Below are 25,450 nucleotides of genomic sequence, written 5' to 3' on the forward strand. Positions count from 1 at the left end.
TGTGACATGACTTAAAGAAATTGCCTGTGATGCAAGCAAATTCATTGGTTTACATGTAAAGATTTACATGTAAAGATATGTAAAGCTGATGCAAAGAATTTAAAAAATTCCTGATATTGACGCAAAGTTTCCAGAAAGTCATGTTTGTTAGAGGGCACACTGGTTTGCAGACCAATGATACATTTATAACATTCTTGTCATATTTTCTTCAACAAATTATCTGCCACACATTTAAGACTTCACAACTGTCTGTTGGGAGAAATATGGTAACACTGGACTTCACAACTGTCTGTTGGGGAGTAATACAGTAATAATGAACTCACATTGGAAAGTACTTCTGAGCCCTCAGCATTTCTGGAGGTAAAGCACACATGGTACTTGAAAGAGTCTAGGATTTGACATAATTCTGATGAACTCTGCAGCAAACATGAAGACATCAGCCAGTGACTGAGCTCTTGACATTGCTGGTCTAGTAAATGATGTACTCTGATAAGAAAAGAGAGAACTGATTTTAACCTCCTAACAACCTAAAATCCATTTAAATATGATCCTTGGCAATAAATATTTTGAAATCCTTGGTGATCAAAACCTGAACACATTTATTATTTTTGCTTCAAAAGAATAAAAGACTTACTGAACTAGAGTATCACTTTGCCGTCCCCTAACAGCATGGATACACCGGAGTGAATCCTGATCTAATCATTTGATTTTTGCCCTGAATAAAACTGCTGAATCAGATACTATTCAATCTCTACAGTACAAAGAACAGGTTTTACACTTTCACTTCTAGCACTCTGGTTTAAGGTCCAATTGCAGCATAGTACGATATAACAGGATTGAACCAAAACTGTTGAGCTGAAGAAAAGCTAATTCAAACCCTACGTTTCAACTGTTGTGGTTATGTACCTTTTGGTAAGATATAATCTATTTTGGCAGCCACAGAGATCACACACAGGTTTGACACAATGGCTTCAAATAATACAGGATAGTGTGGTATCTTTATATACTGCCACAGTAATTTTCAAATCATTCTCCTTATTTATATAGGTAGATCATCGTTTAGTGAGACTTTGCCATGTAAAGGCACTTGTACACTGCTGCCTTTAGTTTCACCATGTCTAAGAGTATGAGCCAAGCTGTTGTAACAATAGCTTGGCACATGTGACTTATACAGAGTGAAACTTTAAAAAAAGCAACAAATAAAAAGTCAACTTTGTAGGGATATCCTGCAAATGGCTCTAACACTTGGTTTCTTATTGCTTAGCTAGTTGTCCCTTTACATCATAACAACACCACACTTCCTAATCACCACATTTCAAACCCAGCTGGCAATGGTTTACCTGTTTCTGCTTAGCAGTGTATTCCTCATGAAATCCATCACAAGTCTGAATGATGGATACTTCTCATAAACTACTCTCCTCTTCCATCAACGTGTATCTACCCTGAAAGGCAGAAATTGTTCATCAAATAATGTTACTACTTTTGAGCAATATATATAATGCACACTGAGCATCAACAGGGCTCATACCAACACACCATTCCAAACATGTATTCTTCATAAAAACTTTGTGATACAAGGGAAAACCATGTGCTATTACTTGTTTGATGCACTTGTTACTGGTTACAATTGAGTGGTGAGGCCTTAAAAGCAATGAAGTTATTATTATTACAGTTGAGTGGTTGGTCCAATACACAAATAAGGAAAAAAGCTCACAGGATTTAGCAGCCTTTCTAAAACAATCCTCAATTACACATGTGTACAACACTCAGTTGTTTAGGATTATTTAAAAAATAGCGTCAATGACACTGTAGCTCCCATCCTGGACTATTATTGTTTGTTCTCTGGTCAGATATTGAACATGTGTGAAAGGGATAAAGTGCATGAAGTGAAAATAGTTAAATGAAATGTACTGGAGACAGTGAAATATGTTTAATGTAATTATTCAGAATATAAAATGGAAAAAATACAGAATTAGATATATCAAATACTGTGATACAACCATTAACTTAACAAGTCATTGACAATGACATAGTCCCCACTTGTAACAGGAGTATTAGTCTTGATGGGGCAGAAAAATGTGGTCATTAAGAAGTATCACTGGAGTGTATATGTTGAGATCTATGGGCACATAGGTCTATGTCGTTGTTCCCAATTTGAAACACATGAGGCATGTCTAAGTTCTGGTTCTAAATCGGGAAAAAAGATCAGACCTCTAGCAGTATTGGCCAGCCAAGAAATACATATGCGCATAATAAATGAGGTACAAGATGTGACATCTTAAGGTCTAATATCCTATCAAAATTGGAGGGTATAGAACTTGTGGTTACTGAAATATGCATATATGTGTATAATCAAGGTCAAAGGTCATCGAGGGTCGCATGACATTTTGAAAAAAAAATTATATTGCTAATTAATCCCTATATGCCAAAAAATCCGATCTCTAGCTCTATTCGCTTGCCCAGAATTAGATGTGTACATAATTAATGAGGTAAAGCGTGTGTTGTCATAAGGTCTCCCATCCTACTAAATACAAAGGACATAGCACTTGTGGTTACTTATTTATTGACATAAACATATATTTTAGGTAAAAGGTCATCGAGGTCACATGACATTTGGTCAAAAAATTTCTCTCCTATAGTTATCCCTATATACCAAAAATCAGACATCCAGCTCTATTGGCTCGCTCAGAATGAGATATGCGCATAATTATTGAGGTACAGTATGTGGCGTCATAAGGTGTCCTATCATACCAAACATGAAGGGTGTAGCACTTGTGGTTACCGAGTTATGGAAAAATATTTATATTTGAGGTCAAAGGTCACCGAGGTCACGTGACATTTTGTCAAAAAAAAATGTTTTGCTAAGTTATCCCTATATACCAAATATCAGACCTCTAGCTCTATTGGCTCGCTCAAAATTAGATATGTGCATAATTAATAAGGTACAATATGTGGCGTCATAAGCTGTCCCATCATACCATACATGAAGGGTGTAGCACTTGTGGTTACTGAGTTATGGACAAATATGTATATTTGAGGTCAAAGGTCACCGAGGTCACGTGACATTTTGTCAAAAAAATTGTATTGCTAAGTTATCCCTATATACCAAAAATCAGACCTCTAGCTCTATTGGCTCGCTCAAACTTAGATATGCGCATAATTAATGAGGTACAATATGTGGCGTCATAAGGTGTCCCATCATACCATACATGAAGGCTGTAGCACTTGTGGTTACTGAGTTATGGACAAATATGTATATTTGAGGTCAAAGGTCACCGAGGTCATGTGACATTTTGTCAAAAAAATTGTATTGCTAAGTTATCCCTATATACCAAAAATCAGACCTCTAGCTCTATTGGCTCGCTCAAAATTAGATATGAGCATAATTAATGAGGTACAATATGTGGTGTCATAAGGTGTCCCATCATACCATACATGAAGGCTGTAGCACTTGTGGTTACTGAGTTATGGACAAATATGTTATTTGAGGTCAAAGGTCACCGAGGTCATGTGACATTTTGTCAAAAAAATTGTATTGCTAAGTTATCCCTATATACCAAAAATCAGACCTCTAGCTCTATTGGCTCGTTCAAAATTAGATATGTGCATAATTAATGAGGTACAATATGTGGCGTCATAAGCTGTCCCATCATACCATATATGAAGGGTGGTAGCACTTGTGGTTACTGAGTTATGGACAAATATGTATATTTGAGATCAAAGGTCATCAAGGTCACATGACATTTTGTCAAAATATCCGAGATATCTACGTGAACGGATGGACTCACGGATGGACGAACAGACGGACATGACCCAATCTATAAGCTCACTGGACTTCATCCGTGGGGACTAAAAATTGTGTCACTGCATCCTTTTTGCAATATGAATACGATGAGAAACTAAATTTTTATTTTTCGTGGCCTTATACATGGGAGTCTATGGAGATCTGCCTTATACATGGGAGTCTATGGACGTGTAAACTAAAAATATGCAAATTTCACCACGATTTGCCCAAATTTGGGAAAGGTCACTCCTATGCACTTCCATACCAAGTTTCAAATCAATCGGACTTGTGGTTTCAGAGCAGGAGATTTTTTGACCAAAAATGGAGAAAATTACAAAAAATTCATGAAAAATAGCAAGTCCAAGATACTGACCCAAGATGTGCACAATCATTTCATGTCAGCCATAAGTACTTACATGCTAATTTTTCATGTAATCTGCTCAGTGGTTATTGAGTTTTTTCAACTTTGACTGTTTTTACATTTTTTCACTTAATTTGCATATTTTTGGCAATGACAACTTCATTTGAACAAAATCTCATCTACAGCCCATCATCCATGTACACACCAAATATCAAGATGAAATGTACAGCGGTTTTGGAGTTTTTGATGTTGACGGACAGACATACAGACATAGAGACATACAGACATACAGACACACAGACATACAGACATACAGACATACATACATACAGACATTTCCCTAGCCTATAAGAATAGCTTCCATTGCCATATATACATATGGCTATGGGAGCTAAAAATCACTCATTATTGTGGATCCCTTCCAATCCTCTACTAGGTTTGAGTCTCTCTAATGCACCATGTGAGGGCAGTACTACTTGCACAACTTACTTTGAGAATTGTCCCTCTCAGTTGCCTCCGGCGAGGGCAGTCTATTCCTTCCACATTGGTATGACAGACTTCTCATCAAGTTCCTATTACTTTTCACTTGCTCCTGAAGAAAAGAACACATCAAGTATGAGTTATGTTTTCGACAAATGAAACTGGTCTGAACCATGATCACTTTCAATGGGATTGTAATCAGTATGTGGTAAAACTATGGCATTGAAATACCATCAAGCAGATTATTACAAGCTTATCACTGCAATGACAAAACTCACTTCCATTTAGTTATAGGTATTGAGACACTTACACCCAGACATTTATAATTCAGAAACTTCTGACCAGAATGGTTAGGGACGGGCTTAGAGCAAGTGACTGGTGGATAAATGTCTAGGTAAAGCTAACTCCCTTGGCACTAAACTATGACATTTCTGGTGCTAAATCTTTTGAGATCTTGATATTTTCCTTCCGTCAAGTTACTAATCTTTGATAAATCTTACCTCTTGCTTTGATTCTTGCAGCGAACGTCAACAGAAACATTGCTCTATCTCAGCAAACAGTCACTGAAAGAAGAGTTCAACAGATTACAACTTGAAAGACACGATGGTTACCTTGATCCTTTTACCCTGCAATACTTGGGTTAGATCATTCCAGTGACATTATAGAACTTTCAAAATAATAAAGATATGATATCCACTCAATACAGCTATCACGTTTTCACTGGGTAAAGGAGTGCTGTTATACCATAGTCACTTTTCACCTGTCACACCAATCCCTCACCTCTATAGCCATGTACCGGTACACACACTCTCTCTCACACATCATCCAATTCCTCTTCATAATGCAGAATTGAAAGTCACCTTTACACAAACTTGGGAAAAAATAGCTGTTCTCAAATATGAACTAATTTTTTCCAACTATCATCACACTTTAAATACGCCTGGGTGCAGAATATGTCACTCCTTAAAAACGATTTCAACTAGAACAAAATGAAAAAGCAAAAGCAATATGAGTAGCTGATTAGAATTTATAAACGTAAACAGTATACCTTGCTCCTCCAAGCTTTCTTGCGGTCTTTGTCTTTTTCCACTTTTTAGTTTGCCAGTTTGCACTTCTGATGTCAATCAATCTGTGAAAAAAGTTGGATATGCAAACAAATACATGACTGTAGAAATTTATGAACAATGCACCTCACTACATGCAATGCAATGGAAATATTTATATCAAATTTTTTTCCAACGCATTTGATAGTAAAACGACTTAACAACAAACATCATTTATTCTATTACTTCCTTTCTAAATACTGATACAACACAGCATTGATTTCCAAATCTGCTCATTACTAAAAATTAAGATATAAATCGACAATATAAATTTTATTACTTTTGCAACAATCTCTATTGCAACCAGGGGTGAGCAAATCAGAGAGGTCAAAGGTCACAGATCCTCACATTTTTTCTTGCTCTATCATTCCACTGGACTGACTGCTCTGTGAATATCACTTGTGCACTTGTATAACAATTTTATTCAGGACTAGTAAACAAGCCTGCAATGTGTCTGAATTTATCTTGATGCCGGTCTTTGGGACACAATACACTGAATAGGTTTCCTCAATCTTGTGAAAAATTGCATGGGTTGGTGGGGTGGGGATCTTAAAATCCTGAATCACTACCTTTCTGTGTGTCAGTGTTATCTATAGAGCAGGTGGTTCCCTTGTTTGTGTATCCAGCTTATGAAAATGTTGTTTGTATGAGACACATATGCATGTTTAATACATATGTGGATGGAAAAGTGAAAGACTTAAAACTTGCTCAAACTTTCCTAATTGAAACTTTCAACCATTTTCTTACCAAATCAACAATAAAAAGCATGGCTAACTGTGCAAATTTTGGAACTAGTGGGACAAATTACCCAACATTTTGTGATATTTGAAATTCAAAATGGCTGCATTGCATGACAGTGAAATACCATGTGTACTGTTGAGATAGGGCCAGACAGCCAGACAAAACTCTTGAGCAGGATCGAAAATATAAGATAGAAGAATCTCAAAGAGTTAACTTTTTTGCTGACTGATCAATGGAATTTAAGTGTGCTAACCACATCTTCTATCAATTTTTTTCAGAAGTTCGGACAGCATGGTGTGTGATTTAGAAAACTTACAGGTAGGACAGTACCGGTATGATTGACATGTACAGGTTACACGCACTGAGAAATCTTGTGATATAAATCTAGTGGCTTAACAAGTCATTGACAATTTGATTGCTTTGTGAAAGTGAGTGGCTTGCATCAAGAGACTAGGGTACTATACTTATGCCAAGTTTTTAAAAAATTGCTTCATAGATGTTTGAGAAAAGGCTGGTGATGATGAATGCTCAGATCGACATGACCTATGACCTAATCAAGAAGCCCCTGCGGCGGGGACAAATAATACAAGGATAGAATATTGAGTGATGGGACACTAGTGGACCACTTTCATAAAAAATATCACATTTTGTTGAACTCCACTGCTGTTGCAAGCATTAAGAGAAACCCACAGTGTGTACTGTTAAAGGTGTAACTGTAACAAAAAAGCTAATGACTCACAGGTTCAAGGTGAAGGTTGTTGGTTCAAGAGACCCTTTATAACCTTGTTGGATACTCCACATCTTCTACCATGTAAAACCCACTGGATCTACCACCTTTGATGTATGCAATGTCATGGTCAAAGAGATCTAGAAACTCATCGCTCTCTTCTCCCAGCTCCTCTTGTATTGTTTCTGTTTCAGCTCGCAGCATGTTTTTTAGATTAACGGCATGAAAAGCTGAACAGGCTTTCTCGTCCAGCTGTAAATATTAAAATTGTAAGATATTATACCAGTGCAGTAGCAACATGATAACTAAACTTCTTGATATGGAGGAAGAGCTTTTAAGAATACAACAGAGAAAATGATGCACTATCAATTCTTATATCTTCAATGACAGCACTTGAGTTGTAGTTGTATTGCAAAGCTGAGTCTGATCAGTTCATCACTTTTTATTATCAAACAATCTTTTAAATATGAACATTGCATGCATGAATTTAACTTTATCTTCTACAAAATATGACCGCATGCTGTACGTCTGATTTAATCAGATTGCAGACAATCCAACTAGGACTGGGGAATCATATAGATGGAATGTTGGGTGATTATTAAGCGCAGTGGTCGTCGCGCTGCGCGTGCGCGATTTTTTTGTTGATAAACATGAATTTTTGTAAACATAAGTCTTCTCAACTTCAATCGGAGTGAGATGGGAGCGGTCCCCCACTTTGTTAACGCCTTTGTAAGACTCAACATCATACAATAGTAAAATATTAAGATCGGAAACGAACTTCAGTGGTGTATTTCTATTTATAAACTCATGTAAGGCTACGAACATTGAGACACTACACTCGGCACATTATGTCGCTGAGTTTACTGCACGCAGTCACAAGTGAACAAATGGGTTTGATTGCGCGCGGTCACGCTGATTGTAAGCTTACACAATGCTATGTATAGTACAGTAAAAATACATCTCATTGTACAGTATATACAGATCTTTCTTTGAGGACAGATTTTTCCACTCACCTTGAGTCAGCAAAGGAGCCTTCCTCTCCACTAAGCTGGTTTTCCATGAGAAATTCAAAGAGCCAGTGGAGTTTCCCTGGATCACACCTTTCACAGGCTATCGATATGCTGGCTGCAAAGTCATTGACGGTTTCTACTGTCATGTTATTCAGAGATGAACACTGCACAGGTGAAAGGAATTCCCACAACCTGTCAAGCTGAGAATAGACACAAAATACTGAGTGTTTACTTTTTTCAAATGTTAATGGCTGCATTTGACTGTCACGAAACACAGGTCACTCTCAAGGATGCATACTATAATGTACATGTGTATCTGCTGCAAAATGTACAAATGGTACAGCAAACCATCACAGTATAGTACGACACATCTACACTGCCAGCTGATGGAAACTGTAGGTCTGTTCAGTCATAAAAGATGTCTCTCTCTACAGAGACATTTGTACATGTAAGCCTGGTGTTTATTTCTATCAATCAGCAATAGTTTCCAATATGTGCATTGAAATTTGTCTACAGGGACTAATAGAGAGTGGGATTACTGGGATAAGGACTCAATGTTAGTTTCCTTGCCTTTCTTAGATTTCTCATAAAACATTTTACATTTTGTATACGTAAGTTAGTTAATGTACCAGGCACTACTTTTCTGATGAAATTGTTTCTTTCTCATTTCATTTACTGTGTTAATGAAATAAAGAGTAATGACAACATCAGACAGTGAAAGTACCACTTTGACAACAACGATGAAGTTGCTCATGGCGTGGGGACTTTGTGAGGAAATTTGCATTCCTGTGATTCAACTATAGTTCACGGTTGAGTAAATTAAGGTAGAATGTGCTTGGTGGGACATTTATTTGGACACTAACACTTTTACAATCCTTTTCTGATCTACCTCTTGTGGGACACATTTTAAAGCTCTTGGTGTAAGAAACATTTTCATTGCCTTAGTGTTTTTTGAAAAATTTAACATTTTATTTATCTTAATAGAGTTAACACAGGGATGGCAGCAATTTTCAATTTCAAATATCGGTAAATCTTGGGCACTAATTTGTTTCTCTAGTACCAAAATATGCAAGGTGATGACCCCGGGTTATATATTTGTGATTTTGAAAGAGAGTGGTTGAAGTTTCATTAAGGAAAGTTTGAGCAAAAGTTTAAGTCTTTCACTTTCAAGGTGCATACCACCTTAAAACTTTCAAGGTGCATACTACCTTAACTGTTAGAAGACCAAGTCCTTGATTTTCACTTTTACTACAAGAATAATACATAAATACTGAACAATCACTGTGTGATCCTTATCAACAAGCTCTAACCATCCATTGGCACCATCACTGCAACACTCACCTTCACCAGTATTTGCATCCCTTGATGATTCCCGAGATCAGCTCTGCAAGGCACCTTCGACTGCGCTCTGGGCTGTCTGAGGCAAGTCTCTCCATGCGTGGTTTGAACAGTGGCAGGAAAGTGTTGCGGTAGTTCCTGAACAAGCCCTGTCAGAGAGAGGACATGCAACATTAGCAGGTTGGATGAATCACTGAAGAAAGGTACAGTAAAATGTGCAGTACAGAAAATCTGATAAACTTTCTCAATTCAAAAGACAAACAACTCATAAACCAAAGTTAACGCTAGTATGAAAAATAACACTTATCCCCCCACAAAAATCCTTCTCTCTCGTTAGGGTTACTATGACCCCTGGATATTGTGAGATATTCAGCAGCTGCTTTTAAATAAGTTGGGATGAGAAAACCACTTAATGAATGTCAACAAGAAAAGACAACCACTTTGGAGGAAAAAGAACATCTTGCCTTTATGTTGTAAACTTTTACTGAAGTTCTGACGACAGCTTATACCTGAATACAGTCATTAGACAAGCACTAACAATATATGTCATGCACCTTTGAAACAAATGCTTGATTTAGCCAATCACAATCAAGAGCACAGAAATGAGCTTCTACTCACTTTGAAAAGTACAAATCTCTTGGTGTTGAACTTGTCCTTGCCTTTCCTCTCTTCTAAAGGACAAAGAAATTTAAAAGTTTGTCTTCAAACTCTAGGTTGCTAAAATGATTATACACTATGGCCTCACCCTGGAAAAATAAAAAAGATGTCTGACATGAAATGCTGACATGACATGAAATCAATATACAATACATATACCACCAATGAAATTGAAATGCTCACATTCAAGGAATGCTGCACCAATTAGAAAATGTTTAAACTAGACGTGCATTTGCCTTTCAGAGTGCCTTTCTTGCTTTGATTACATTTAAAAACGTGAAATACTTGTTGATATTGTGTCTGTCACAATCTTGGTTGTCCATTCCTGTTTATCTTTATTGTATAAAGTATGTGCAAATCACTAATCAACAGAGACAATGTGTTCAACGTCATTGAAATGCACCTTACCGCAAACATTTCCTCTCTACTTCTGTCCAGATTAGGTTGTTCACTCAGTGGAGCATACGTCAGCATCGGCCTGAAATCAGGGGGAAAATTGAACAATACAATACATTGCCCAGGTACTCTGAGAACGGTGATGAGTAAATTGGAGTTCTTAATACGAGTACAGCTTACTTTGCCAGTCTGCTTATACAATACAAGCAAGCTACAAATATTTCAAATACTGTCATCTCACATTGTCTCACACTGTGGAGTTTAATATTCCAGTTAACTATTGAAATGCTACCAGTGTTATTCTTTTATCTGACAATAAGTAGACAAGGTTGTCACTAGAGGGCGCTTCTTCTTGGCCCTTCCCTGTACAGAGCATCATCCAATTCAGACAAATGGTTTACAAGAATGTTTCATAAACTGGTAAGTCTGCACTCACATGGCAGGAATCTCTGAAGGAAAAACTGAATTGAAACGACACAAGAAGCAAGATGAATACAGACTCACTTTGTCCATGTGTAGTATCCCCAGTGTCTCTCATCAATCACGACACACTTATCCCCTTACTCCTGTGTTTAAGCAGATTACTGCTGTCGTAGTGGTACCATGAGTTGTCAAGTCTCTCACCCATGTGGATTTCATAACTTGGATAATCAGCTGGCAGGTCAACTTGTTGAAACTGATCAACTTCCAGAGATTTTTGGGTTTTTGCTTGTCTTGTCTCAAGATGCTGCCACTCCATTGATGGCAGTCTGCCAAAGAAAGAAGCAAAAATAATTTTACAATTTTATAATAATCTCTCTTGAAATTATTGCCTTTTACTGCTCTTAATATTATCAATTACTCATATGTCAATTAGTAAAAATCCTTATTCTCCCATAATAAAATAAAAATGCAAAATAAGCACATTACACCTAGGTTGAGTTCCTGTTCACAAGATTTCCCAAGCAGGTTCTCTGAAAATCACACAGTTCACCTCATTAACTGGACAAGCTGTAGACCGCAACATGAAATATCAGGCAAAGTGAAAAATGACACAATGCATGGCAAGCCAGGGTGATCATTACACATGAAAAGGCAAAATATATTTCATGAATTTATTATCAGTAATAGATGCATGAAATATATGAAATATAAAATGTGAGTATATTTGTCATCGGCGATGTTCACTGTTTCTCTGCCAGAGGAAACACGCATTTGTTTGTGTAACCTCAAGGTCTTTGAAATATTAAAAATACATATATGCAAATTTTATGCTAATTTTCAGAACTATTGAATCTACTCTCCCCACCAACATACATACCTATTATGATAGAAATAACTGTGTTGTATTGGAAATTTTTGAAATTTATGAAAAACCACTTTTCGTAGTTCTGCAAAACCACATCTATGAGATTCCACTCAGTTCTAGACAATTACCTAAACATTCCTCATCCAAAAATTTGTCACTTTTGGTGCAACAATATTTTTTGAGTTATGAGCTCCACAAATTTGGTCTACTTGTGGATAGATTGACACACAAACACAGACTGACAAAGTGGTGACATCTAGGCCCCCTCAGTGTGCCTCCGGCACATTGGAGCAAAAAAGGTGACTTTTTGATTTGTAAAGGATACCTTTACAATGAAGGAATCATTTCTGTGTTAAGTAATGCTTGAACAGGGCCCCTCTAAATATATAAAATCTGCATCAATTGTCTCATAGTTGTATGAAAAGCTACATCGTCGAAGATTTAAACTAAAGGAAAAGGTAGGTCTCTCACCTTTCTGACTGTGGAGTCTTGTACCAGACTACTCATAAACTGATTGACTGCATTTGGCGGTAGTGGAAGATCGGCACAGATCATCAATGTCAGCAAACCAAGGACTATCTGGGAAAATTTCCATCTCCTGTGAAGTGCACACACCAATGAATGAACATTGTGAAGTTGATCAACATCACATTCTGACAAAGTGTCTGAGTCAAATCTTAAAGGGACAAAGTCGGCCATTTTTTCATGAATTTTGTTTGATACAAGACACTATTTAGAATGTTTGACATGTTGAAAGATACTGAATTCAGTGTTTCCCCTGGGTTTCAAAATCTTGTAGCAAATTTGGCTAGAAGCCCTAAAAAATTATTCGCCAAACCAGATATTCAATTAGCCAAGCCGATACCACTGATCACAAATGACGTCATTTCTTTCTCATGCGTGCTACGTACAGACAACGGCACGAAACCTGGTTCAGCATACTATTTTTTCAAACGAATCAGATATCCATTCTCGTAGCAGTTTAAAAGTAAAATACCCTCAGACTTGAGAAATATGTGCATTTTTAGCTCCCATAGCCATATGTATATATGGCAATGGAAGCTATTCTTATAGGCTAGGAAAATGTCTGTATGTATGTATGTCTGTATGTCTGTATGTCTGTACGTCTGTATGTCTGTATGTCTGTATGTCTGTCCGTCAACATCAAAAACTCCAAAACCGCTGTACATTTCATCTTGATATTTGGTGTGTACATGGATGATGGGCTGTAGATGAGATTTTGTTCAAATGAAGTTGTCATTGCCAAAAATATGCAAATTAAGTGACAAAATGTAAAAACAGTCAAAATTGAAAAACTCAATAACCACTGAGCAGATTACATGAAAAATTAGCATGTAAGTACTTTGGGCTGACATGAAATGATTGTGCGCATCTTGGGTCAGTATCTTGGACTTGCTATTTTTCATGAATTTTATTGTAATTTTCTCCCATTTTTGGTCAAAAAATCTCCTGCTCTGAAACCACAAGTCCGATTGATTTGAAACTTTGTATGGAAGTGCATAGGAGTGACCTTTCCCAAATTTGGGCAAATCGTGGTGAAATTTGCATATTTTTAGTTTACACGTCCATAGACTCCCATGTATAAGGCAGATCTCCATAGACTCCCATGTATAAGGCCACAAAAAATAAAGATTTAGTTTCTCATCGTATTCATATTGCAAAAAGGATGCAGTGACACAATTTTTAGTCCCCACGGATGAAGTCCAGTGAGCTTATAGATTGGGTCATGTCCGTCTGTTCGTCCATCCGTGAGTCCATCCGTTCACGCAGATATCTTGGATATTTTGACAAAATGTCATGTGACCTTGATGACCTTTGATCTCAATATACATATTTGTCCATAACTCAGTAACCACAAGTGCTACCACCCTTCATATATGGTATGATGGGACAGCTTATGACGCCACAAATTGTACCTCATTAATTATGCACATATCTAATTTTGAGCCAGCCAATAGAGCTAGAGGTCTGATTTTTGGTATATAGGGATAACTTAGCAAAACAATTTTTTTGACAAAATGTCATGTGACCTCGGTGACCTTTGACCTCAAATATACATATTTGTCCTTAACTCAGTAACCACAAGTGCTACAGCCTTCATTTATGGTATGATGGGACACCTTATGACGCCACATATTGTACCTCATTAATTATGCGCATATCTAATTTTGAGCGAGCCAATAGAGCTAGGGGTCTTATTTTTGGTATACAGGGATAACTTAGCAAAACAATTTTTTTTGACAAAATGTCACGTGACCTCGGTGACCTTTGACCTCAAATGTACATATTTGTCCATAACTCAGTAACCACAAGTGCTACAGCCTTCATGTATGGTGTGATGGGACACCTTATGATGCCACATATTGTACCTCATTACTTATGTGCATATCTAATTTTGAGCGAGCCAATAGAGCTAGAGGTCTTATTTTTGGTATATAGGGATAACTTAGCAATACAATTTTTTTTTACAAAATGTCACGTGACCTCGGTGACCTTTGACCTCAAATATACATATTTGTCCATAACTCAGTAACCACAAGTGCTACTCCCTTCATGTATGGTATGATGGGACAGCTTATGACGCCACATATTGTACCTCATTAATTATGCACATAGCTAATTTTGAGTGAGCCAATAGAGCTAGAGGTCTGATATTTGGTATATAGGGATAACTTAGCAATACAATTTTTTTTGACAAAATGTCACGTGACCTCGGTGACCTTTGAACTCAAATATACATATTTTTCCATAACTCGGTAACCACAAGTGCTACACCCTTCATGTTTGGTATGATTGGACACCTTATGACGCCACATACTGTACCTCAATAATTATGTGCATATCTCATTCTGAGCGAGCCAATAGAGCTGGATGTCTGATTTTTGGTATATAGGGATAACTACCGGTATAGGAGAGAAATTTTTTGACCAAATGTCATGTGATCTCGATGACCTTTTACCTAAAATATATGTTTATGTCAATAAATAAGTAACCACAAGTGCTATGTCCTTTGTATTTAGTAGGATGGGAGACCTTACGACAACACACGCTTTACCTCATTAATTATGTACACATCTAATTCTGGGCAAGCGAATAGAGCTAGAGATCTGATTTTTTGGCATATAGGGATTAATTAGCAATATAATTTTTTTTTCAAAATGTCATGTGACCTCAATGACCTTTGACCTTGATTATACATATATATGCATATTTCAGTAACCACAAGTTCTATACCCTGCAATTTTGATAGGATATTAGACCTTAAGATGTCACATCTTGTACCTCATTTATAATGCGCATATGTATTTCTTGGCTGTCCAATACTGCTAGAGGTCTTATCTTTTTTCCCGATTTAGAACCATAACTTAGACATGCCTCATGTGTTTCAAATTGGGAACAACGACATAGACCTATGTGCCCATAGCTCTCAACATATACACTCCAGTGATACTTCTTAATGACCACATTTTCCTACCCCATCAAGACTAATACTCCTATTACAAGTGGGGACTATGTCATTGTAAATGACTTGTTGAGTTAATGGTTGTATCACAGTATTCGATATATCTAATTCTGTATTTTTTCCATTTTATATTCTGAATAATTACATTAAACATATTTCACTGTCTCCAGTACATTTCATTTAAGTATTTTCACTTCATGCACTTTATCCCTTTCACACATGTTCAAATATCTGACCAGAGAACAAACACTAAATAGTCCAGGATGGGAGCTACAGTGTCATTGACGCTATTTTTTAGACTTCCAATACATTTGCTTTACGCTTGAAGTTTAGCAAGCGAAGCTCGGGCAGCGCACAGCATATCAATGACGCTTGGGTCAGGGGTCATCATCAAAGACGTCAGTGTGTATTCAAAGCCAGCTTCAATCATGCCATGGATCGCGGAAATCACGGATCATAAATCCAAATGTTCACGTCTAGAACAGAACCGTAAAATATCAAATACCGGTATATACCCTTTTGATATGGAGAAACATCTTTTTGTTTCACTGACGATCAAGTTAAATGCTGAAATATCGCGACAAGACTTGCGTATTTATTTGCACGATGTGAACGCGGAACAAGGCCGACTCGGCGGACGAGCGAGCGCTTCTCTGAAAGTCTGTATACGATGTCACGTCACAATACACTACGGTCCGTGATGCACTGAAAATTGTCGCGAATTTATATTAAAGGAAGCCAATTCACACAAGTTTCTAACGCCAGTAAAGGTATTTTCTTGTTGGCAGCAATACACCACGAACATTTTCGCTATTCAGGAGTGCCTTACTCGCTCTACGTTCTAAAAAAATGTCATGCGTATGCTTTTGACCATGCATGCCGCTACCTTCCTTTCCAAATTCACGATCGACTTTCCTACATTGATCATAATTTTTCTTTCCATTTCATAGCTTTACTTGCGCTTAGAATGTGTGTTGTAGGGGTGGTTCCCCCCATATTGGTGGAGCAGCCAAAGTCAAAAAGGAAAGTTTGCCGTTTTGCTTAGTTTCACCGTCACTACGATCCTTCAATTCAATTCAGTGTTGACGATGACATGGCTGTCACTGCACGGAGTTATCTGTAGGCACACATTGCGCGTAGTCAAACCCAAAACTTCGCAACGTTTTAGTCAACTAGTCATGATATACATGCGGTTATTGATTTGTGAGTTGTTTCGTTACAATTTTATTCATACTGTATGTGTTACAAATAGGATCTCCTGACGCATAAAGGTCGGGGATGCACAGAGATACATCTCAAGTTGAATGCAGGACATGTGCGCGCGGACAAAGTGATGACGTCATAGTGCAATTTTCGATTCGCAAGTTTGGCTAACTTTTGCCAAATCTTCTCGCCAAACGCTACTTTTTTCTCGCATTTGCGATTTGGCGAGCGGGCAGCGGAAACACTGTGAATGAATGGATACCATGCGTGTATTCGACCTAGGTTTTAGACACGATACATGAAACCATTGCGAAAATGAATTAATGGTCATGACCATCAATTCATTTTCTCCATGGTTTCATCTACCGTGACTAAACTAGGGTCTAATATATGCATGCATGGTCACCCATTCATTCAGTACATGCATCTTTCACTTCCTGAGAGAAGAAATACATTATAACATTCATCAAAGAACCACAATGGAAATAAGTTTTTAACTTTTTGTGCAATGCTCGGCAAGTAATTTGTCTTTACTGTAACAGTGTTGTGCTTGGTGTAATTTATCTAGTATTTTTTTGTATTCATTTAATTTCTGTATTTTTACATTTTCCTGAATATTTGCTGAATAAAATCAAATCAAATCAAAGAAGAAGGTCTGTTTATTGACTGACAATTCACCATGGAAATTGTGATAGGAGGGCAACCTGAATGTTTGCACATTGGTGCAGAAAGTGAAGTAGTGACGATTGAGATGTCAAAATGAAAGCTTCATGTGTGCTGCTTGGGAATGAAACACTTACATCAAAGATTCACACGTGCGGAATGTGAAAGCTGTATGTGTTGCCATGCTCACTGCAACATTAACATTTGCATCAAAACTGTCATATTTACGGCAAGCAAAAGTTACATGTGTTGCTATGGTAATACAGTACAACATTTATGCCTAAAAACTTGCACACTTCGCCAAGTTGAAAATATTCATTTATACCAATATGCACCAGCACAAGCCTACATGCTGAAGTGTCACAGACAATGCTTGGCAGTTTTGATGATTTTTTAACAGAGAGCCATTGGCAGTTTTATCAAAGATAATGTGTAGGTGCATCCCTACTGATGTCGCTCTGAGTCTTCGGATGCTGTCTCAAAGAGAAAAGTTTACTGATACAGACAGTCAAATGATGAATGGCAACATGCACCAAGATGCTAATGTTGGCAAGCTGAAGTTGACAGAAATTACATTTTACAATACTACTTTGATAGCTGTTGTGATAACAGTAACTGAATACGTTATTATATGAAGTTCTCTAACAAACAATGCAGGAAACATGAAAATTGGATGAAAATTCCACACACAAAGTTGACAATTTCTTGAGATCTGTTTGGATGATCAGACAGGTCACCTAAATTTTGAATTTTGACAAAACTGCACATCCAGTGAAAGGTTTGGACACCTGCAACAGCAAATTTGATTTGAAACAAAGTACATACAAAGAAGACATACTTCACATTTACCTAATTACACACATATGCATCTCTACAACCATGTAAACGCTCTCACTCACATAATCACACACTCTGAAGGGTATACACAAAGACAGGACGACATCCCATAGGAAACAGGAAAGGCAAATGATATCATATCCATGAAGGTCAAAGCCAAGGTCAGGCACATCTGCATAGGCTACGTGGCTAAGAATAAAGAGACAGGAAATGACATCATACCTGGTTAAGTTGAGGTGAACTCTGTGTCAATAAATAACTGAATGTTGATGACAATGCTATCTCTAAGACACTTTCAAGTTGATTTTTGGATGTATCGATGTGATGTCTGGTGGTTGGATCTGGGGTGCTACTTTCTATCAGGAAGAAACACCTACAATGAGAAGAAGTCCAGAATTATTAACATTAAAAATATCTCAGAGTTTGTTGTTTTCTTTCAGTTAAAATTTCAAAATTATATCACGTCACTGTCCTGCAAAATGGGAAAGTATACCTCTTGAAACAAAAAAACAACAACCATTATCAGGGCTCCCGCAAAGTCACCAAAATGATTAGCCAACTCATTAGCCAAATCAAAAATCTTTAGCCATTTTGAGTAACTTTTAGCCAGTTTATGATCTCAAGTGTGGCAACAGCTTTCTCGTCATTCAGGAGTCCCTAATTTTACAAATCAAGATGTTTTGTATGATGTTCATGATGGTTTTTACATAACGAAATATGTGTTTAGTTTTTGCATTTATAATCTGTGTTTTTATGACATTTCAGGGATAGAAATCCTTTCTCATTTTGGTGGTAAACTTTAAACACCAGAAATTAAATTAGGTAGCAATTGAATTCTAAAAATCTGGTAGCAATGTTAAGTGTATATTACAAGAGGTGCAGATTGAATATTTCTGCCACATTCAGTTAGTATTCACAGTATGATAGCTTGTCATAAGTTACAGGTTTCTCTTGTGGCAAATTTATGCAGTCTTCCATAACCTAAATGTTTGAGCCACACAAGTAAAACAATTTTCCATGCAGAAGACAGCATTTATGGTATAGCACAATGGCAGTGTAGATACGATTATTGTGGTATTTAAGGGCACGGTTTTACTTGTATATCATAGTTGTGATCAAGCAGGCTGAAATAGCATCTTGAGTATAAGTACTTTTCTTGAGACAAAAAGGGCTGGGCCAAACAAAACTCTTGTAAAACAAGACACAACGATATCACTGTTTGAGGGCATTCATTGTTTTAATGATTATGATAACATTTTAGCCCAGATATATTTTCATTTGATATTTTGATATCATCAAGAAATGTCTGGTGATGTTCACTTCTAGATTATTAAACTGGTGGAATCTACAAAAATATTAAAATCATTCAGAATCACATAATTTCTTGTATAAGTTACAGCAGTTTGAAAGTAGGCCGAATGGGAGTCAGTCAAGCTGAATGCCAAAGGCAGCAAAATTACCTTTCACCTATTGGACCACCCTAGGTGGTTTCTTGTGAACCATAATTGTGTAATTAGGGGTCTTCATGCATGACATCACATGATGAGATGACCCAGACTTGACCTTTCAGAAAACCTCAGTTTTTCTCCTTTTCTTTTGTATAATGGCTCCGTTTGTGAAAGTTTCCTTTGAAATTATGGTTTTTACTATCAAACTGAGTAGTTGCAGGCCAAATTTTGATACAGCAAAGTATAGGTAAAACTTTTGTTAGACTCAAGGACGACCCAGGACTCACAGAGGCAAAGCAAGCCTCAGTGTATTCATGGACCTTACGTTCATTATGTATTGTAGTATCGAACAGCAACAGTGTTTGTTTTACGTACCAGGGAATTTGTAACTTTGTAGAAAGGAGATTAAACTGTTTCAATACATTGCAACTTTGTAGGAAGGAGGGTAAACTGTTTCAACATCTTACAACATTTAATTGTTAGGTGTAGTTTTCTGTTGAGGAGGTCTAAGAATTCGATAGCCACTACATTAGCCAAACAGGAATTTTTGTAGCCATTTTTAACTTTCTTTCGCATTTGGCGAATTGGCCAATAGGTAGCGGGAGCCCTGCCATTGTTTATAATTTTACATGTCACAAATTGTATCAGATACAACAGTTTAGGGCTGCATCTCGATCTGCTACCTACTGTAGCCATGTACGACTGCTGAATACAGTCAAAAGGTTTATCACGTCCATGCTTGTGCTTGGAGAGATATGTGTACATGCATTACAATGTGCAGATGGTTTCTACGATGTCATGAGATATGCCATGATGTGCTGTTAGTTAAGAAACAGTAACTGTAAATGAGTGATTTTGCAAAGGCCTATGGGGTTGCCAAATTATTTCTGTATGGACAAAAAATTTAGGTTTTTATGATAAAAATTAATTTAAGTCAGAAACTTGACACTATTTCTAAAATGTAAGATTTCAGTTGAAGGAACAGTATATAAAGAAAAAAATAACTTTTATTTTGCATTATCTATCATTCTAAAATGGCAAGGGTTGAAAAACTCACTCAAAAAGTAATTAAAATCAGTATTGTCAAAATTAAAATGTCTCTTATTAATGTAAGAACTTTATTGCCAACAAAATAGTTGTTTTGTTATATGTAAGCATTTATAGAACATGTGAACATTTCAGAAAATTTATGCCAGCTAGAATGGAGATAAATTCTTTGGAAATTTTGAAATAGGGAAGAAAATGAAATAGGGAAATCAGGTGATTTGCATACATTTGCATAAATGAATACTTGTGTATCACACAACTTACAACTGCTTGACAAGCCAAAGGTTAACACATTCAATATTTTAATCTTGAGTTCACAAATTGATTAAAATTGAATGAATATTTGCAAAAAAGTGATTTTGAGCAAAATACACTGTGTTGGACGCAGCACTCGATCAAGACCTACGGTGTCTGGGAACTGAAGAGCACATCCAAAATTTATCACTGAGGATGCGATGAGGTACACAAAACACTTTGAATAGTGACAGCTTTGATCCTGCATAGTATGTTTACCTTGCCAACAGGCGCCCGTGGGTTGGGTAGTCTGCTAGATCGATTTTCTGCTCGATATATCGATCCCGTGTTTGATCTGCCCACCACTAGTTGCAACCTAAATGTTACAGTAGGGGCTGATCGAACAGAAAATCGATCAATCTATCCAGCAGACAAACCAAGCCACGGGCACCTGTGACCTGGCTCAAACCAGGCACTACGCACAATGGAGGCTTTTGTGCATCAATCAGTCTAGACAGTGGAGTTACATAATGATATATGGAGGGACTGTGGTTTCTCACAATTAAAAGAAGAGGGAAACTGATTTACTGCTGTCAGCAGGGGACTTGTGCAATGCCTGTGCTGCTTCCGGTACAAAAAAAAGCAAAGCGTGGGCCGTGGTCGAGGTCAAGCGACAAGTCAGATTCACGGTTTAATATGCATTATTGTTCGAGCAGGTACATCGCATTCTCTCGAGCTCTCCCGGGGAATTAAATCTGTATTTTTTGTATTCTTCTCATTCATCGCTGACAAAACTGTGAGTGAAAATGTTCTGTACACAGGCTCTTGACTCAATGCAGGCGAACCGCTAGCCGTCACTGATAGTGATACAATAAAATCAATTGGATCAGTGACGGCTAGCGGTTCGCCTGCATTGAGTCAAGAGCCTGTGGTTCTGTATATCCCTGTTTATATCATTAAGGTTTCGACATGACCATAAACTTTCCCCGGTTTCGAACTAGTGTATGTGACAATGCAACACGTGTAAGACAGATAACGTATCAAAATCATGCTTATTACGTCCTTACCGAGAGAGGATCCAAGGGATGTAAAATTGTAAAGTGCAGAGAGGTCGAAGACTTCACCTCTCTTTTCGATGGCGCCTGACTATGCACTACGGATGGATCCGAAGTAATCCCCTGCAGCGCATGCAGTAGCTCGAGGGTTTGGTACATGTGATATAGGATCGATTCGAAATAGGGTACATTTTGCAAATTTACAGCGACGTCAACTTATCCTCACACACCGCGACACGCTGTACGCGTACGATCTAAATGTACACTGTTATCTTGCTGCACTATAATACTTCTTCTGAAATCAATCCGCTAGCGGTTACGATGAAGCAATGCAGTAAGTCATTTCGTCAAGCTTGAATCGCTAAACGATTGAAAAAAAAAAAAAACCAAACAAACATAATGACAGCAGTAAATTTGTCCTTCGTTTCCCCATGAAAACCACGCACAATTTTCAGGCTAATGTTAGGATTTACGTTTTCTGTGAGCGTAAGCGGAAGTATATACGATGGTCCCTGAAACCCTCCTGAACAGGCAACTTGCTTGGCAGTTACCATGGCTACTGCGCTGCACAAGGGAACTGTCGTGAAATACAAAAAGGCGGATGTGCAGCCGTCGCGTCGGCTTTCAGGCGCTTTTAAACATCTTGATGTGAATAAATATGACTGAGTGAGACACACATTTTGCTTGCACACAGAAATCGTAAACTCGGGTATGAAAACACATTTCAAACATCAAAGTCAAGGACTTTTAACACAGTAGACCGGTAGTGGCAGTGTTCCCCTGATAGTTGATTGCTCGGCTGTTTCATTTTCCGTAGCTGTGGGTCCATAGCTGTGGTGTTTTCAGACGGGATTCCTGCCTTTTACGGCTGGTTTTGACTTTTTAGGATTTTAACCCCGCCACCACATTATGCTAATCCGTGGACTTATCAAGGGTTGGGTCAACATTGGAAAGATAGAGATGTAAATGAAAAAGGAGTAACCTTTCCTATCTTTCGCGATGTTGACCAACCCATAAAATCCCACGGATTAGCATAATTAGTTGTGTTGACTTATTAATTTAATGTGTATATGACAGATAAACGTCCTTGTAATGGGATGTAAAATAAATAAAGAGTCAAGAGGCTAGGTTAGGCCATGGATGTAAAAAATAGATTTTTTACATCCATGGTTAGGCCACAGTCCCTTGGTGGGCTATTCAGCTCTGTGACTATTCGCCCCATAGACGAGTGTACAGAAGGTGCGTTTCTCGCTTCTGTACACTCGTCTATGGGGCGAATAGTCCCAAACTGAACAGCTCACCAAGCGACTGTGCCGCCACCAACTTTCCCCGCTTGGAAGTTGGCAAGAAAGTAAGTTGGCAAGTTGGCAGAGGCCCCCGCCAACTTCCCCATGAAAGTTGGCAAGTAAGTAAGTTGGCAAGTTGGCAGAGGCCCCCGCCAACTTCCCCGTGAAAGTTGGCAAGTAAGTAAGTTGGCAGAGGCCCCGACCAACTTCCCCACTTGCAAGTTGGCAGAGGCCCCCACCAAGTTCCCTGCTTGGAAGTTGGCAAGAAAGTAAGTTGGCAAGTTGGCAGAGGCCCCCACCAACTTCCCCGCTTGGAAGTTGGCAAGTAAGTAAGTTGCCAAAGGGTCTAACAAACCCAAACTTGGCAGTTCGCTATTAAATTATGTAACAGACGATAGCCACCGACTTGGTATTTCAGAGTTTGAAGTTGTACCCAAGAGGGGGAAGTTGGTCGACGAGACCTGAAACTTGTACATTCTGCATATCATTAGCATCTCATTGTCGGCTACATGGACTGTCTGCCCATGGATCACCCGGCCGGCCTCGACCATATTTTACCCAGAGACTAGCCCTGCGTACAGGTCTGTGTGTTCCCGGCGTTATACGGCCTCTATGGTGGAGGCCGTATAACACACAGAGGGATATGGGAGGGCATTATATTTACAACATGTAAAATATCATCCAATGATAGTTTGGATTTATTTTATATACATCCAATATAACACACAGAGGCACAGATATCGTAGGTACACTACCTGTACGCAGGGCTAACCCAGAGACCGGCGTTGGCGTTGATATACCATGTAAAGTTTTCTCACTACTATCTCGCATTGCTTTTTGCGGATATTTTGTAAATCACTCATTTCTAATCGCGTAATAATACTAGTAAGCTTAGGCTCCATGCACTGAGAATAAACCGAGGGACGGACTACGTCGCATCAGAACATTTTCACATCTTTGCGTGTGATGATCGACCTCCGCCACTCCATCCCAGTGTCAGCCCCGGCCGGACTGGATGTGTTTAATCACGGCAATTTGACAGCAATACTTGAAAAGAAATACATACATCCCTACTCATTGTAAAACTTTATCTTTCTGACATTATTATCCAAACATCCTTTCACAAACTCCTCACTTTGCGCGATATGCACATATATACGTTTTCCCAGGCCAGGAGACCGGAGATACGGCGCGCCTTTCATCGGCTTGTAACATACATATGAGTTCGTTGACCTCATGGTACGTCTGGGCGAAGTGTAGTTTATGCTACGTTCCGACGTTCTCTTCCGTAGCCTAATCATTCGGCTACGGAAGAGAACGTCGGAACGTAGCATAAACTACACTTATACAAACTACCCAGTAAACATCACGCCTGGGTTGGGGGGTGCGACTCCGCGGCTTGTCCGGAGTTAGCTGTGATATCGCAGCGGTACTTGTGGCGTGTATCGAACGCGATCGGGTCATTGAGGTCATCGCCACGGGACTGTGGCGATGACCTCAACGACCCGATCTCGTTCGATACACGCCGCAAGTACCGCTGCGATATCACAGCTAGTCCGGAGTGTGCGTCTGATGTCGCTAATCATCAAACCCATTCACTATTTTAAAGACGGGACGAGTAAACAAAGGTATGGCTGGAGTAAATTAACATGTTTCGGGATAGCCCTGCGTACGATGCTGTGTGTTCCGCTACAGCTAATAGCCCGGCCCCGCTCACTGTAAATGAGAGTGTAGACAAAACTATAATTATTAATCGCAAACACGGAGATAATTTAAGCAAACAAATTAAACCAGGTGAATGTCAGAATAATCCACAAGAAACTTACCAAAATGTACCCCATTAAATGCGATTGTCTTTGTCTATATTTGCCTTTATTACTATAATAATTTCTCGGGGCACCGTGAATTGTTAGGGTGAGCGAGAGTACACGGGATTTGCGAGAGATTTTGAAAAATCGCATTTTTTATCAAAATTATGAATTCTTATCAACATATTTCTGTACCACCGTGTTCGTGAATGAGAAGAGAACGTGTGGCCACAAAACAGTCTCTTTACGATCTGTGCTTGGAGAACGGGGTGAAAAAAATAATCAGTCAGAGCATGAAGAAAAGTAGCTGTGGAAACGCAGCTATCTGTTGGCGGGGTAGCGGGGATCGCTATACGGGTCAAAGGTCAACCACGCCACAGATAGCTGCGGGCCACCTGCCATCGAAAGTGGGTCTATTACGACGACACAACATGTATCGGAATTTTGAACAGCAAAATAAACCAAAGTGAGCGTAATTCAATAAAATGACCTATACCTGC

General features: G+C 38.3%; 1 protein-coding gene across 2 annotated transcripts in view; it reads right to left on the reverse strand.

Moving 5' to 3' along the window:
* Window positions 1-22,204, reverse strand: part of LOC139139906 (proteasome activator complex subunit 4-like) — a 40,770-nt gene extending 18,566 nt beyond the window's left edge. For both annotated transcript variants that reach the window (XR_011553902.1, XM_070708867.1), the window contains exons 1-14: window positions 21,869-22,204; window positions 18,295-18,445; window positions 12,357-12,483; window positions 11,102-11,346; window positions 10,610-10,679; window positions 10,163-10,290; window positions 9,548-9,693; window positions 8,210-8,406; window positions 7,209-7,448; window positions 5,674-5,754; window positions 5,126-5,188; window positions 4,635-4,737; window positions 1,341-1,442; window positions 324-486 (exon numbers count right to left, since the gene is read on the reverse strand). Coding sequence is in view for 1 of the 2 variants with exons in the window: in XM_070708867.1 (XP_070564968.1) it covers window positions 7,406-7,448; window positions 8,210-8,406; window positions 9,548-9,565 (258 nt within the window). In the remaining variant the exon portion in view is untranslated. The remainder of the gene's footprint in view (window positions 1-323; window positions 487-1,340; window positions 1,443-4,634; window positions 4,738-5,125; window positions 5,189-5,673; window positions 5,755-7,208; window positions 7,449-8,209; window positions 8,407-9,547; window positions 9,694-10,162; window positions 10,291-10,609; window positions 10,680-11,101; window positions 11,347-12,356; window positions 12,484-18,294; window positions 18,446-21,868) is intronic.
* Between the last annotated feature and the right edge of the window lie 3,246 nt (window positions 22,205-25,450).

The sequence above is a fragment of the Ptychodera flava genome, chromosome 9 (genome assembly GCF_041260155.1).
Source record: "Ptychodera flava strain L36383 chromosome 9, AS_Pfla_20210202, whole genome shotgun sequence".
NCBI lineage: Eukaryota > Metazoa > Hemichordata > Enteropneusta > Ptychoderidae > Ptychodera > Ptychodera flava.